The sequence below is a fragment of the Eurypyga helias genome, unplaced genomic scaffold, assembly GCF_000690775.1.
Source record: "Eurypyga helias isolate BGI_N326 unplaced genomic scaffold, ASM69077v1 scaffold15953, whole genome shotgun sequence".
Taxonomy (NCBI): Eukaryota; Metazoa; Chordata; class Aves; order Eurypygiformes; family Eurypygidae; genus Eurypyga; species Eurypyga helias.
The window spans coordinates 4,045-18,454 of record NW_010243232.1 but is presented as its reverse complement, the minus strand read 5'-3'; the positions used below and the strand labels follow the sequence as shown (position 1 = coordinate 18,454).

The 14,410-nt window shown below is 42.3% G+C and overlaps 1 protein-coding gene across 1 annotated transcript; it reads right to left on the bottom strand.

Moving 5' to 3' along the window:
* Positions 1-10,265: 10,265 nt before the first annotated feature.
* On the bottom strand, positions 10,266-11,475 carry LOC104507904 (pulmonary surfactant-associated protein A-like; the record flags this gene model as incomplete). Its single annotated transcript, XM_010149340.1, has 2 exons — positions 10,266-10,642; positions 11,401-11,475. Coding segments are annotated over 2 exons (452 nt in total), but the record flags the coding sequence as incomplete, so codon positions are not given.
* Between the last annotated feature and the right edge of the window lie 2,935 nt (positions 11,476-14,410).

Here is a 14,410-nt window from a genome sequence, read left to right as displayed (position 1 = left end):
CTGCTACTCAGTCAAACCTTGGCTCTCTGGGGCCAACCTTTCTTGTATCCTCTTGCTATTGAGATACCAATGTAGCCTTTCTTGAGGGAGACAAGAACCTCAGCAGTGGAAAACATGTTCTCTTTCCAGAGTCAGTTGTGCCTGTCCAGGGTCAATGTCTGCCTTGCAGTAGTGCTGAAAACTTTCCAGAAGTCTTGGGTCTTGCAAGATTGTGTTTTGCAGTTAGAGTAACATCAAGTCTTGGAAACTGGGGAAAAGGAAGGAGGATGTGGGTGAAGCTCCCCTAGCTCAGAGCCTGGAGCATGCTCAGGACTGCGGCCTCTCTACTACCTAAACCACATACCTGTGGCAGGACTGTCCCAGTCCTGGAATGCTGCCCACCAGGTTTGCTCCCTACAGCTGGCTCTGCTCCCTCTTCACTTTCACCTGAGCTACAAAAGAGCTTCTTGGTTTTCATCTGCTCAGGCCTGACTGATGTGGGCTGGGCTCTGGAGCTCATAACACTATGTAATATTCTGACCTTTCTTGTGGCACTTGTGATTTTATTTTCTCTTTCCCCCTGGTTAGTGGATGAAGGTATATGCGAGGCTGTGCACCACACAAGAGGCAGCTGTGGGGGGAGGGATTGTTTGTGCCCAGGGAGCTGCTTGTGCTGCTTCGTTGCTGTGCACAGCTGTTGCACTGGGACAGTGAGGTGGACCTCTTGTCCTCTAATTCAATTTTCTTTGTCTATCAGTAGATACCTTTAGTATCTTAATTTCTGAATTGCTTTGTGTTGTTCCTACTTTTCTGTCAGGCATTTTTGGCTAATCTCTTGCTGCTGCTATGTCTTCCTTCTCCTGCTTTCATATAAATTCTTGCTGTTTTATTTCAGACTCTTGCTCATTGCCCTCTCTGTTTGTTACAATTCTTCTGTTTGGACAAGCAGTTATTCAGCCACAGCTTGCATAGAAAATCCCCTCTCCTCTCTTTCTGCCCTATTGTTCACTCACCATCATCTGGCTAAGGGGGGAGAAAATCCCCAATCCACTTTAAAACAGCCACTGCTCTCCCAGCAGCCTGACTTGGTAGTGGAGGGGAGTAGAGCATTGCTCTTTCAATCCTTGCTGTGAGGGAAGGTCACACCAGTTAACTTTCACAAAACAAACTTTGTGATCTTCAGCTGAACTATAATACCATCTTGTGTAAGAGAGATGTTCAGGATTAAAGAAGGCTCTGTTCTCTTCCTCTGCTGAGAAAGTAAACCCTGTGGTTTGAGGTGAGGAAGGTGAAGTGTGGTTCAGTGCTCCTCTGCTTCATCCCTTGGTGAAGAAGGCCTTATGTTTGGATAAGGGACTGCTGTCTTGGCAGTTGTACTGGTGGCAATGAAATGGTTGGATGAAATAGCCCTATGTGTGCCCATGGGGGTGAAGCACTGGGAGGCATTGGTGGGTGTCTTTTGCCTTGGTCCTTCTGAGGAGCTGGAATGGTCTGCAGTCAGAAAAGAAATGCTCAGGCCAATATTACAGGAGCGATTAGGAAGTGATAGGAAGGTCTGTGATAGTGTGGAGGCAGCTTCAAGGCTGTGAAGAGCAGCAGTTCATTTGCTGAGGGCCTTGTTCAATTATTGGAGCTGTTGACTATGTTGGCATGGCTCTAGAGAGGTATACTATAATGAAGGTATTTGGGGAGGGGGGAAAAAAGAGGCCTGTTAAAGGTGATACCTGGTTGTACTTTCCACTTCCAGGGTTTCATTTAAGACTTGCCTGAAACCATGCAAATTTCTTTTTTTTTTCTGAGCTATATTTGATGGAAGACCTCTTCAGACACTAAAGAAAGGGTCAAAATAGCACAGTGGGTGAAATCAGTTCCTAGGAAAGAAAAAACAGAATTCTATCCTTACACCCACCACAGAAAACAACTATAACCTTGTTATGTAGTTCTGGAAATTTAGCTGATGTGCTTCACTTACTGTGTATGTTTAATCTAAAGTAAGCTTTGTGAAAATGTACGTCTTAAACTGTCAATTGCTTCACTGCTCCCCTTACCTTAGCACAGATCCATTTACAAATTGTACTATCTTTAAGATCATGGAATGCCACTGTTGTGGAGGACTATATAGCCAGGAAACAAGAGACTGGCACTGTAGTATATTTAGTTGATCTACTTGTCTGCTAGTTTACAGTTTTGCAGTTTCTATACTGCAGCCTGCTGCAGTATAGAAAAGCCAAGAAATGCTGTGTCACCATTTGATTTGAAGCCTTAACCTTTGAATCTTAAGAAAAATTGAATCACCCATCTGTCTGTATGTAGTTTTGCTCTTTAGCATGGGCTCCTCTCTTCCAGTGAAGTGGATGGGCAGGGTGTGGTTGAGACAGCTGCCTTGTGGCTTTTGCCCTGAGGGGAATCTCCCCCTTCCTTCCCACCAGCTGGAACTATTTAAGAGTGCTTGTTGTTCCTGCTGCAGGCATTGCTGTATTGAATGTATCATTGATTCTAGCTATCATGAACCTATCTTTAAGTTTTTCTCTAATATTGCTTTTTTTTCCTGTTAAACTTACTTACTAATATCTTTTGATTTTAGAAAACTAACAGTAGTGAAAGCCTTACAAAAAGCCTGATATCTCCTTATCACTATGGGGGTGGAGGGGACACATTATACTTCCTTAATGTATGATAAGGCCAAATGCTGAAGGTAGCAATACTGTTACACAGAGATTTATTTATGGTCTACAGAAGTAATGTAAAGCTTAAAGACAGCCTTCTGAAGCTTATAGGGGGTCACTGTAACATGAGAAAGTGCCTGAGATGCTTGTGGGAGGGTGGGTGGCCTCAGTCTGTTATTTGCTCTTAGTTGTGGTTCCTCTGAAGACGTTTTGCACAGGGCATAAAGATGATCTGATATCTGAATTGGCATCTATTTATATAATTTGTCCTTCTCCAAACTTCAGAATAATTGAGTATCATGTAGTAATTTTTCTACTTGGAAAGGTTGCAAATCTAGTACTGCCAACTAACCTCGGGGAACAGAAACTCAGGTTTTTTTGAACTTATTGAGACCTCAGTAAATTCCTAGGTGCAGCCATTAAAGGCAAAGTCTGCAAGGCCTGTTTCATATATTGCTGAACTGAGTTACATTTTTCTCTTGCTTCTATCAGGATATTTGATTAGTAACTGCAGCATTTAATGTCACTCAAAGCACTGGAGAGAAACAAGGCACACTCAGTTTGGAAGCAAAAAAGATATGTGGGGAAAGACTGTTTGCTCTTCCTCATTTTCAGTCACAACAGAAAAGCTATAATTCCTTCATCTCCCCCAGTATGAAGTTTCAGGTTTGCACTCATATTTAAATGCTTTTGGAAAGAACTGATTCTGCATAAACCCTGTGTAAATCCTAAATGATTTCTGGAGCTGGATGAATTCAGGCAGGTGAGAACCTCTGCCTACAACAGAACAAATTCCCCACTGCTGAACTGGTCAGTGCTCTTCCTCCTGAGTAAAAACCTTGCTGCTAAGTATTTGTAAAGCAAGAACAAATGTGCCTCAGGCTGACATGTGCTTATTGGTTTGGGTGACCGAGTATTTATGGAAATGCATCAGGGAAATTAGACCCTTGACTAATGTCCAAACAGGTGAATTCAGTCTTAAATTTTGTGCAGGATGGCCTGCTCTAAGATGTAGTTTCTAGTGTTACTTGAAACTCTTGGCAGCAGCATCAGGTTCTAGCCCAGATATTCTCACAGGCTAGAAAAGACTGACAAATGCAGGCATATGCATCTCGGCACTAAGTATCACTTGCAGAGACTTGGCTGGAAACACATGCTGAGAGGCTTGGTTTTGCTGCTGTCCCTCAGGCAGGTAGCAGGGCATTGGTGTTTATCATGTATCTTCTCAAGTAATGGCAATTTGTTTGACGTCTTCCATGTCCATTTTGGGTGGAGGAGGAGGGAATAGGAAAAACTAGTCCTACAGCAAAGGAAATGATTGTGGCTTTAAGAAAGACCAGTTAGCCATGACAACTTTTCAACGAGAGCTCTAGGCCATTCATTGCACTAGTCAGCAATACTTAAGTGAGAATAAATCCTTCCCTTGTCCTTCTCCAACCCCAAAGGCAGGATCCTTTTCACCATAAGCTTGGAGTTTCATTATTACTGAAACAGACCACAGCTAGCGCAGACAGGGCAAAAGAAAGAACTCTTACATAATGTAGCTGTATTGGGATTTCTGGGAATATGTTGGTCACGGACTTAGCTTTGTGTAATCCAATAGCAGTACACAGTCACCGGTTTGCCTGGTGGAGATTAATCTCCTCATGGAGATTAATACACTCAGTCTGGATGAGAAAACACAGTAGTACTAAAAACATGTATCTCTTCACACCATTATTGACCATAACTTTAGCAGGTCAGCAGTTCCACTATAATAATCTCAGTTATTATAGTGATAGAACCAAATGTGTGATGCTGAATTTCTGGTATCTTGTACAAACAGGGCTTAGCTCTTGATGGGGAGGTCTTTTTTTATCTAGATGGGAGCTGTCCAGTTAGATGGATCAGCAATTACTTTAGCCCAACTGGAGCTGTGAGACCCTTCTGATTTTGCAGAGGTGTGAATGCCTCTTCTCCCAGGCATGTTCTTATGTTAAAGGACGAGCAAGTCAAAAGAACTAAAGCAGCAACAGCAATGAACTTGTTCTGCTTCCTGTTCTACTCAGTGATTTAAATCTGTAGCCTTCAAGTGGGGAAAACTATTGTTACTGAGTACATGTTCTCTAATATAATTGCCAACTTCCTATTAATATTGTAAGATCATTACTTTCCTCTTTAAATAACTGAATAAAATTCTATTCATAAATATTGATATTAAATCTTAGATTTGTTTCAGCCTTCATAAGGTATGCTGTAGTGTAGTCTGATTACTTATATGTGAAAAGTGTACCTTTAGCTTTCTGTGAATAAAGTCACTACAGATGTTAAAGATGTTAAAAAGTATGAAGACAGAGCATATTTAATACACTTAGCACATTGCTTGGATTTTGCTGCTCATGCCTTTTGTAGCAGTATTTTCACCTCACTTTCAAAGTAAGTAGGTGACTACAATGAAAGTTAAAATGTGGCAGGAGTTTCTCTGATACTAAAGTATGCATAAATCACATTTTTTTCAGGACATGTGAATTCTGATTTTTTTTTGATTTTTATCTAAGAAGCTGGCTTTATGTTATCCCAGGAAGTCTAGGGTGTGTGTATTTTTGACTATTAAGTGTATTGCAGAGAGGGGTTATTTACACCTGTAAGTCAAACAGACTTTTCCTGTTCCAAAGTATTTAACCTTTAAACACTTCTGAACAAACTTGGACAAGCTGACAGTCTGCAAAATTAAAAATTCCTTATGCAGTGCACTTGTAGATATAACTCTAACCATTTAGCAATCTATTTTGGTATTAGTGAACTTAATATAAATTACATGAATAGTAACTGTTTTCCTCTTCATCCCTTCGTTGGTAGCAACCTCTTAACCAAAGTAGAAGTAATTTAGCTATTCCCTTATTTTTGCAGAAAGGCCAGCAAGCAGTTGAGTTTGAGATGAAAGTTTGTATCTTTCTCAACTGGACTACCTGAAATAAGTTCTGGCTTTATCTAAAGCTTGGATGGTCGTGGAGTCATTCAACTCTTTTGCATCTGCTCTTACCTTCTCTGTGTCCTCAAGGTGTCTTGCAAGTCTTTCAGAGAAATTAGTTTTTTCGTCTAGGCATCCATGCTCTGCTGTCGGGCAGCGAGGGTGCGTGTTGGAGATAGTGGTGTTTAACCTGCCAGACAACCCAGGGGGGGTGAGGGCAGTGTGCCTTCAGCTGCGCGGGGCTCAGGTGAGCGGCAGTGTGCACAGGTACTTGTTTGTATAGTGGTGCCTGTATCACCTCCCACTTGGTGCTCTTAAAGTGGCACAATCCTTTCCAAAGAAAGGATGAAGCAGCTCTGCTTTGACCACAGTTTGCTCAGGATGGGCAGAACAATAGCTGGCTGTTCACAAGCTGCTTTAGGAGACAGTCACTTTACAGTGAAAAATGATGACACTTTTTAGCCAGGAAACCACTGGAGTTTTCCTCATAAATATTCTTATGTACTCAAAGTGAATAATCTGATAATAACCAATAAGAACTTGAGTTTTTAAATGAGTAGCACATGCAGCCCTCAGAGCATGAGGGCTGATACCCCTAAGATTACTGCAGATCCCAAGGGGTTCATACTTCCAACTGTGTGTTCAGTAAGCCACTTGCAACTTACAGGCTTAGCTTTATTTCCATATTTGAAAAATCACAGCTACCATCAGGCTGCCACAGTACCTATTAGATGGGGTAAAAAGCACACCAACCCTGTCAGAGGCCTTGCTGACCTGGCTTGGCTCCACACTGCTGTGGAGGTGGCACTTTGCAGTCCCAGGGAAAGGTCCCTCTTATCTGTACCCACTACTGCATCTGCAGCTTGCCTGAAGACAAGGAAAGATGTGAAAGCCAAACTGTAGCCTGGGTTACAAATCTTTTGGTGGGGACACTGAAATTGCTGCAACTACCTGTCTTGGTGACAGCCAGCACAGGTAGCCCAGGGGGTGTATGTTTGCACCTACCAAAACCAAAGTTCAGACTTTGAGTGTGGTCCTCTAGAAAACAAATTTGAAGTGAAGAGTTGTCAGACTTGGGGAATCCTGTCTTTCTGTAAGTCAGTTGATGCTGTGCTGCCTTTTTATTCAGATTTAGAAAATAATTTGGATGACCATATGCCAAACCAATCTGCTTCCCAGGCCCAGACCACTGATTCCAGACCTGCCTGCTGTCAGCAGGATTGCTGGAGGGAGCAGCTTCAGGCAAGGCAAGAAATATTTACTTGCTTTGAGGTTTTAGGTCCTCATTCTGATAGGGAGCTAGAGTGCCTGAAGGGTGTCACTATCTGTAGCTGTGGAGTAACACATTGAGTCCTCTAGAATTTTTTTTTCCTTGGGAGACTACAGGGAAAGTTTCCAAACATGGGGTAGTGGGGGAACATTTCTACTATGGCACATGTTCATTAGATTAGCTCTTTCTTTTACAGACCTGCAGTTGGCTCTAATTCTGAGATTACCCTAGCCCCATGGAGATAAGGATTTAAAAAACCACCATGGCTTTAAATATTTGAAGGAGTCCAGCTTCATTCTCAAGCTGATACTAATCATGGTAAACTTCCTCAACTTGATTGGAATATGATGAATGGAAAACTACAAGGTCATGCCTGGATTCCTGTTTCCTTGTGCTCGTGGCAGGGTTGGTTTCACAACAGGAGTCAAGCAAGGCTGAAGACTGTAGGTGAGTGAGCTGATGGGGGCAGGCAGATACTGGTGAGCGATAAAACAAATCTGAGTAAGAATAGAGTTTGAAAGTGAAACAGCACCTCGTTTCCCCTCTATGTACCTTTTTCAACTGGATTAACACAGCAATGTAACAGCCTACCCAGACCTTACATGATACAGGACACAGAAGTTTATATTTTGGGTATATTGTCCAGAAACAGGGCATTAGTTAACAGCTTGTGGATTTATCATCTTGAATAGATGGCTTGGATAAACTGAGGACTTCCTATCACAAAACTGTTTTCTTGTTCTAGGAACTGTAAAGATATCTTAGTCTACACAGAGAAAAAAGTCTTACTAAGTATGCGTTATTGTGAATAAGTATCTGAATATTGGTGAAAGGAATACTTAAAGTAAGCTGTGGAGGTAGACCACCTGCAGGCATGGGAATTGTTTAAGCAGAAAGATGTCTTGGTTTGATGTTAGCCCTGTTGAATTAATGATCCTAAGTAAATATCTGTAAGATAAATTGCTTAGTTTGCAGAGAATAACAGCCAGAATGATTCACAGGCCATGACACAAAGCAGAGGGTGAAACAGAGGCCAGGAAGCTCTGTGGAAGGTCATACAGCAGGTGGTGAGAATGTGTTCTCAAAGCTCTTGAGTTAACTGAGTTTAAGCCAGTGCAGGAATGTCATGCATGGCCAGTTGCTGCTCCAGAATTACAGCTGTGAGGCTCCAACCAACCCCTTTGCCCCCTACACTCACACCAGGTGTGAGCATGCCTTGCCTTCCCAATTACCTTCATACTCTGATGGTTCTGTCTCCCTGTCACACAGAGGAGGAGAGGAGCTGGTTTGGCTCTAGAGCTGGATGTTTCCTTGCTTAGCTCTCTAGGCTGGAGCTAATGAAGTTCATGGGAGAGAGTGAGCAGTAACCAGGCATTTGGCTCAGTGTATATGGAGGCCTTCCTGATGCTCAGCCAGCCTTTGCACCATGTCATGGAGCTTATGCAAGAGCCTTCATTTATTTAAGCTGTGACTTCAGCTGCCTCAGAAGGAGGAAAAGAAACTCCCAGACATCTCTGGATGTGCCTGTTATGCTGCACAACTGTGCACCTACACTGGGAATACTCAATTTAGTAGGTGATTAGACCTCAGAAACAAAGTTGCTCAGGAAGCTTTGTCTTAATCCTTTACCTGAGCTGGAGGGTGCAGGCCCTGAGAATCTTCTGCTTTAAGAACAGAGTATAGGCTGTTTCAGGAATGTAGGCAACCACCAAGCTTAGCCCCATGGGAATCCCAATAGGGTTTTGCCAAGCAGCTCTGTGGTCCACACAAATTAGCTGAATCTCTCTTCTATGTAGCCTAAAATATTTGGCCTGTTGGCTTTACTGATCTCCCCAAACCACAGGGGAACCTCAACTCCTGTCAGGTCCTGCATCTTTTCTTCCCCCCACACCCCACGTGGCCTGGGTCCTTGGGTTTCTTGTGCTGTTACTCCTTTGAGTCGGGAAGGATTAGGAGTTGCTGGAGGGGCTCAGGACAAGGTGGCTTCTGGCCACCACTTTTCAGGTATATGATGGTTGCAGACCTCCTGACTAAGTCTTTTCCCCTGGGAAGTGTTGTGGGGGGGTGAACCCCCCTTGTGCTCTGTGCACAGAGAAACAGTTAACTCTCTACTGTGGCTGCTAGGAAGCTGTGTTCCTAGATGCAGAGAGCAGCAATGATGAGATGCTGGGGAATGTCAGCTGGTGCTGGGGAATGCCTGCACTAAATTCCAGGTCTTTTTCAGTTTCTGACACTGCAGCTGTGTTCCCAGCTCTTGCTGTCTTGCTACAGGCAGTGTAGGGGACACACAGCTCAGGCACCTGACCCAAACTGACCAAAGAGGTAATTCATGCCACAGTAGGTCATGCTCGGGGCAGAGGCAAGGAGGGGGTCTGGTAACCATTACTTTCCCTTATTCTATTGCTCATTTACTCCTGGGACCTGCTAACCCTCTCCCTGACCTCCTGTGTTAGCTGCTTGGCCAACTCCTGTGCTGGCTCATTTGTGAGGGAGTTGATGGGTTGGTTTAGTTTTCCAGGGCTGCTATTGCTGATAGGGTTTGCTCAGAATCTGCTGTGATGGCTCTTGGGCTGTGACTTGGGCTCTCTGGGTCTGACTCTCACTACTCAGCACCTGTTGTGCATTGGTCAGTGAGTGGTGAGGAATTGTATTATATTGTTTATTTTGTATTTTAATTATTAAATCTAAGTTAATATATACAACTACTCCTAATTAGTAAATAGTTCTTACCTGAATTTTAGGAGTTTACTTATTTCTTTTTCCCTCCAATTAGTCCCCTCCACTGCAGGAGGGGAGGGGGATTTGTGAGAGTGATGTTGTGATATTTGCTAGCCAGAGTTAAAACATGACATGCTCGTAGCTCTGTGTCACCCTAGCAGCACTGCTTGCTTCTGGGGATCTGTTGTGGGTGGAGATAGCCAGAGTAAAGGAGGCTTAGCAACAGCAGTGGTAGCAGGGTGTCTGGGGAGCTTTGGTATGTGAAACTTATAGAAAGGATCAAAATACACACAGTGTAGAGGCTCATGGATAAAGGGGTGCTGGAAGACCTTGTGGCACAGGTCACTTGGGGTTATGTGCTCAGGCAACCTGCTTCTTGCTCTGGTTGTAATAAGTCAGCAAGTTAACAGAGCTGTAGGAAACCATGGGCAGTCCTAACAAGAAACTCAGTGGGCATGGAATAACAGAACAGACACAAGGGCTGCTGCTGTCATTACAATTGCCTTTTAATGGCTGGCATTTGTTTACACGAAAAATCAGACAGGGAAGAATGACTTTTTATTTTTCATGCTGCATTATCTGAGTTCACTAGCTACAAAGGAAGAGACAAGGGCTGGGCAAGCATATTCCTGGGTGTTTGCCAGGGAGCAGCAAAGGGGGATTGGGTAGGGAGCAAGCAGCACTAAAACTGACAGACAACAAGGCGATTCTGGTTGCATCTCTTGTCATTCCAAGTGCCATCAGTGTACATCTCCACACATTCCTCTTCCCCTTTGCCAGAAGGTTCTTTTGAATGCCAGTTAGTATAGCTCAGTTGGGTACCATCCACGAACTGGAATTTGCCTGGAATTGCAGATTCTTTTATGCCCAGGTAGGCATAGGTATTAAAACGTTTCACAAAGTACAGAACAGCATCGTTCTCGCCTGGGTTCCTCGGAGTGGCAATAGACCCTCCAGCCTCTTCACATTCTTTCAGTGCAGTATGGAAATCAGCCTTTTTCCCATTGGTAGCAAACACTTTTCCTCCCGATGCTATCATCATCTTTTCCAAATGGAGGACTGCAAATGAGGTGAAAACTGTTAATCTTCTACGTATTGTTTTGTGGCAACTTTGCCTATTCTAATTCCTGCTATCTTCTTCCATAACTACAGTAAACCCAGGAAAAAAGTAAAGGAGAGGAAAATTTGAAATCTAAGATGGGGGAAGAAAAAAAAAAGACAACCCTCAGAAGCCAGAAGAAATCTGAGATGATTAGGGGAGGATAAAAAGAAACACAGATAAACAGACAAATAAATAGAAGCACAAAAGAGATTAGAGGAGGAGGGAAGGGAGTAGAATTCTACACTGGGAAAAATATATATTATTTCCCTGACTCTCTGCATAAGCTGTCTGAGATGGGTTGCAGTATACAAGAGTGTAAGTCATTCCTTGAGTGAGTAGGATGTTGGATGTGATTTGGTTGTGATTGTTTTGGTATGTTTTTAGTTCAGTTTACTTGACTGTCAGGAGCATCATGTGCCCATGGAGCAGTTCTGCATAGGTAGGGACTTCAATCTGAAATTTTTGACTAGCTTGCACTCTTTCTTCAGAGCTGTTACCTGGGTGTCTCCCACTAGTTAGGAAAAAATAACCCCTCTCCCCTTTTGAGTTACCACACTTGTATCTACCAGTGAGCAACATTTAAATGGAATACAATAAAAAGGCAGAAAATTGTGCCTTTTTCCCAAGAAGCCATTTTTGTTGCTCCTCCTGTTTATGTGTAGACAAACATGTATGTTTATCAGGCTACAGCAGAAAGTAAAGCCAGATAAATTACCTCCTTCAAGTCTGGCAATCCGTTGCTCCAGCTGACAGATAACATCTTCCCTTTTGTCAACCAGCGGGAGGAAACCTATGAACAAAACCAGCTGTTACGCACTTTGAGTTACAGTTTGAATCCTAGCTTTCAACATAAAGCAGAGGTAACTGAAATGAATGCAAACTTTTAAAGGTGTTTGACCTGTTTCAGTTTACTGCTGTGTTTTAAATGGGGGAACTTCGCACACATTGATCTTGATAAGGATAGGGAGTCTATTCCTGGGAACTACCTGCAGAGCAGTGATGTTTATGCAAAACCTGAATTAGCGATTGGAGTTAGTCTTCACTCTAAGTGACTGAGCCGGGCCAGGTGAAAGGCTGGCACTTGTGCAGTAGGTTTAGCTGATTTTAAACTGTCTATTGATTGAGAGAATGCTTCAGGCTGTGCAAGCACTTGCTAGCAGCTTGAGCCTAACACTTAGCAAGAAGCTTCCTGTGCCCTCTGTTATGGAAAATAACCTTTCTGTGAATTGAATGAACCATTGCATCACTAAGTAGTAGAGACTTGAGCATCTTACTTGATGCAAGGAATTGATCTGTTTTCTAGCAGGTAGAACCCACATCAGATTATAGAGCATAGCACTGAGTTTACAAAGCATAACGATGGAATGCAACAGCACACCTAGATGAAAAAGAAGTGGTAACTACATCTACCTGGTGTAAAGCCTTCATTTAGTCCATCAGGCAAGTGTGTGAAAGTGGACAGTGGAAGAGTTCCTGCTGGCTTACCTTCAGCACAGCACGGGACCAAGAAAAAAGCTACTCGTAAGATTTGGTGGAACAACTGTGGACACAGCATTATTTAAAGCCAAATGTAAAACAGACTGTTTTACCCTCCAATGTAGAGTCCTGTATAAAAAAAAAAGAAGTTACAGAATTCTGTTGTCTCGGTTTGAAGTTTTATGTAATATTAGCTTTGCCCCCAGTGACATGAATGTCATTGATGTAGTTGCAAAGTTAAGTTATTTCAAAATAAAATTTTTTGAGGAGATGCAGTCTGCAAGTCTACAGAGCAAAAAATGTGGAACATCCCCTTCAAAGCTTTTTTTGGTACAACAGATAGCATTATATGTGATTTTTCCCATGCAAAGAGCTACAGTTTGTCTTTATACAGGGGAGTAATAGCCACATCTGATTTAGTAAGAGAAAACCAGGTTAAGATACTGGGACATGCTGTCTTTTTATCAATGGTCTAAGAGGGAAACAACTCTTAATAATTATTCTTACAATATGGCATCTATCTTTCAAAGTATCTTCATCTCACCTGATAGCCTCTGTAAAAGTAGGTGAAAAACTTTAAAATACTGAAACACAAAGAAAAATCTAAAATTAAAAGGTTTGTGATACAGTTCAATAGGATTCAGCATAATTCAAATGGAAATATTTTTTAAAGATGTTTGACTTACCTAGCAGGTCCAATATGAAGTAAGACTCATTAAATGGTCTAATTTATAGGGTATGCAACTTGAGATTGATGTTAACTACAGGAAATACAAGTACCATATAGGAGGTGAATTTGCATATGAATAAAATTTCAATGAACTTGAAAAAGAGGGGTGTTTTCTTGAAGAGGTAAACACATGCTAAAATGTGAGGGAAATATTTGAGGGTACTTTGCTGGATTTGTAGAAACACTCTTGCATGTTTAAGAAATGAACAACCCTGGAACAGAACAATGCAATTTCTCAATACATATTTGAAATATCAAATGCTTTCATAGAACGGCTGTGTAAATGTTAAATTTTAAATGTCACTGAAGATAAGCCAAAACAAGTTCACCTGAAATAATATGCACCAGGAAAGCCACTTGACTGAGGACCTCAGTGATAATTACTCAAGTCTTGTAATGAAACCTCACAATATCATAATTGTAGCAGCAAAGCCAAGTACATCTGCAACATATATAGAGATAACAGCCACAGAAGCACATACTTAAACAACTTGCAGAATACTTCAGGGGAAGTTTATATATCATAAATTATAAGTCTTATCCAACAGAGCAATGACCTTTCAGTCAAGGAAAAAGCTGTTATAAACCAGTCCTGTAAATACAGAGGCCTCAAGACAGCATTGCTGAAATGGAAATGTGTTGCCATGGTTTTTTAAGCTATCCTCTGAGAATTTTCTGTCCAATTGAGACTTGTAGGAAAGGAGTTTGAGGCTGTGCTTGGTACAAACAAAAAAAAGTGGTCTAATTATCCTTGTGGTGTCAGGCCAGCATCCTGATGTTGCAGCAAGGGTAACAGCTGAGTCAGTTGAGGAATAGGTGCTTTGAGATGAGATGGGGAATGTGATGGGTGTCTCTATTAGTCTGAGATGCTACTGGATCCAAGAAAGCTGAGGTCATTACACAAGCATTCTGCACCTGTACCCCACACCTTCATGGTTACCTCAACAACTGATGCTTTGTCAGTGGTGTTGTGCCCACAGAAGCCTGATTAATTGCTGCAGCATTGTTTGAGTGTCCTGGAAAAGGCAGCACTCCTGTGAAAAATAAACAAGCAGTACCCACTTGTATGTACCTTGACAGGAGAAGGCTGTTTCAAATTTGTGTGATTAGCCTTTGTTTAAAGCTTCTTGTTAATTTTCAGGTTTCTTACCTTTTGAGTGTTGGACTTAATGCTTTTAACATTCTTTCGGCTGATGTTTTCCAATTGTTTGGGGGGAGAAAACCCAACATGAACCCAAAGAACTTGAGACCAGCTGTTCCCTGGGGTCTAGATAAGCCCTAGGAAAGGTCACTTGGCAGAACCTGGGACTTGGCATTTGTGGTGAGATTAATTTTAGCACTTCAACTACACCTGGAATAAACTGCAGGTTAGGCAAGGGCAAGCATTAGAAGATGATGAGACTTGGCCTCCAGTAGTTGGTTTCATGTGCTGGCTGATAGCCTGGGAAACCTGGAGGGAGGCAGAAGTTTTCTTGTGTAATAGACTCCTGAGAAAAACTGATGTAGATCTGATAAAATT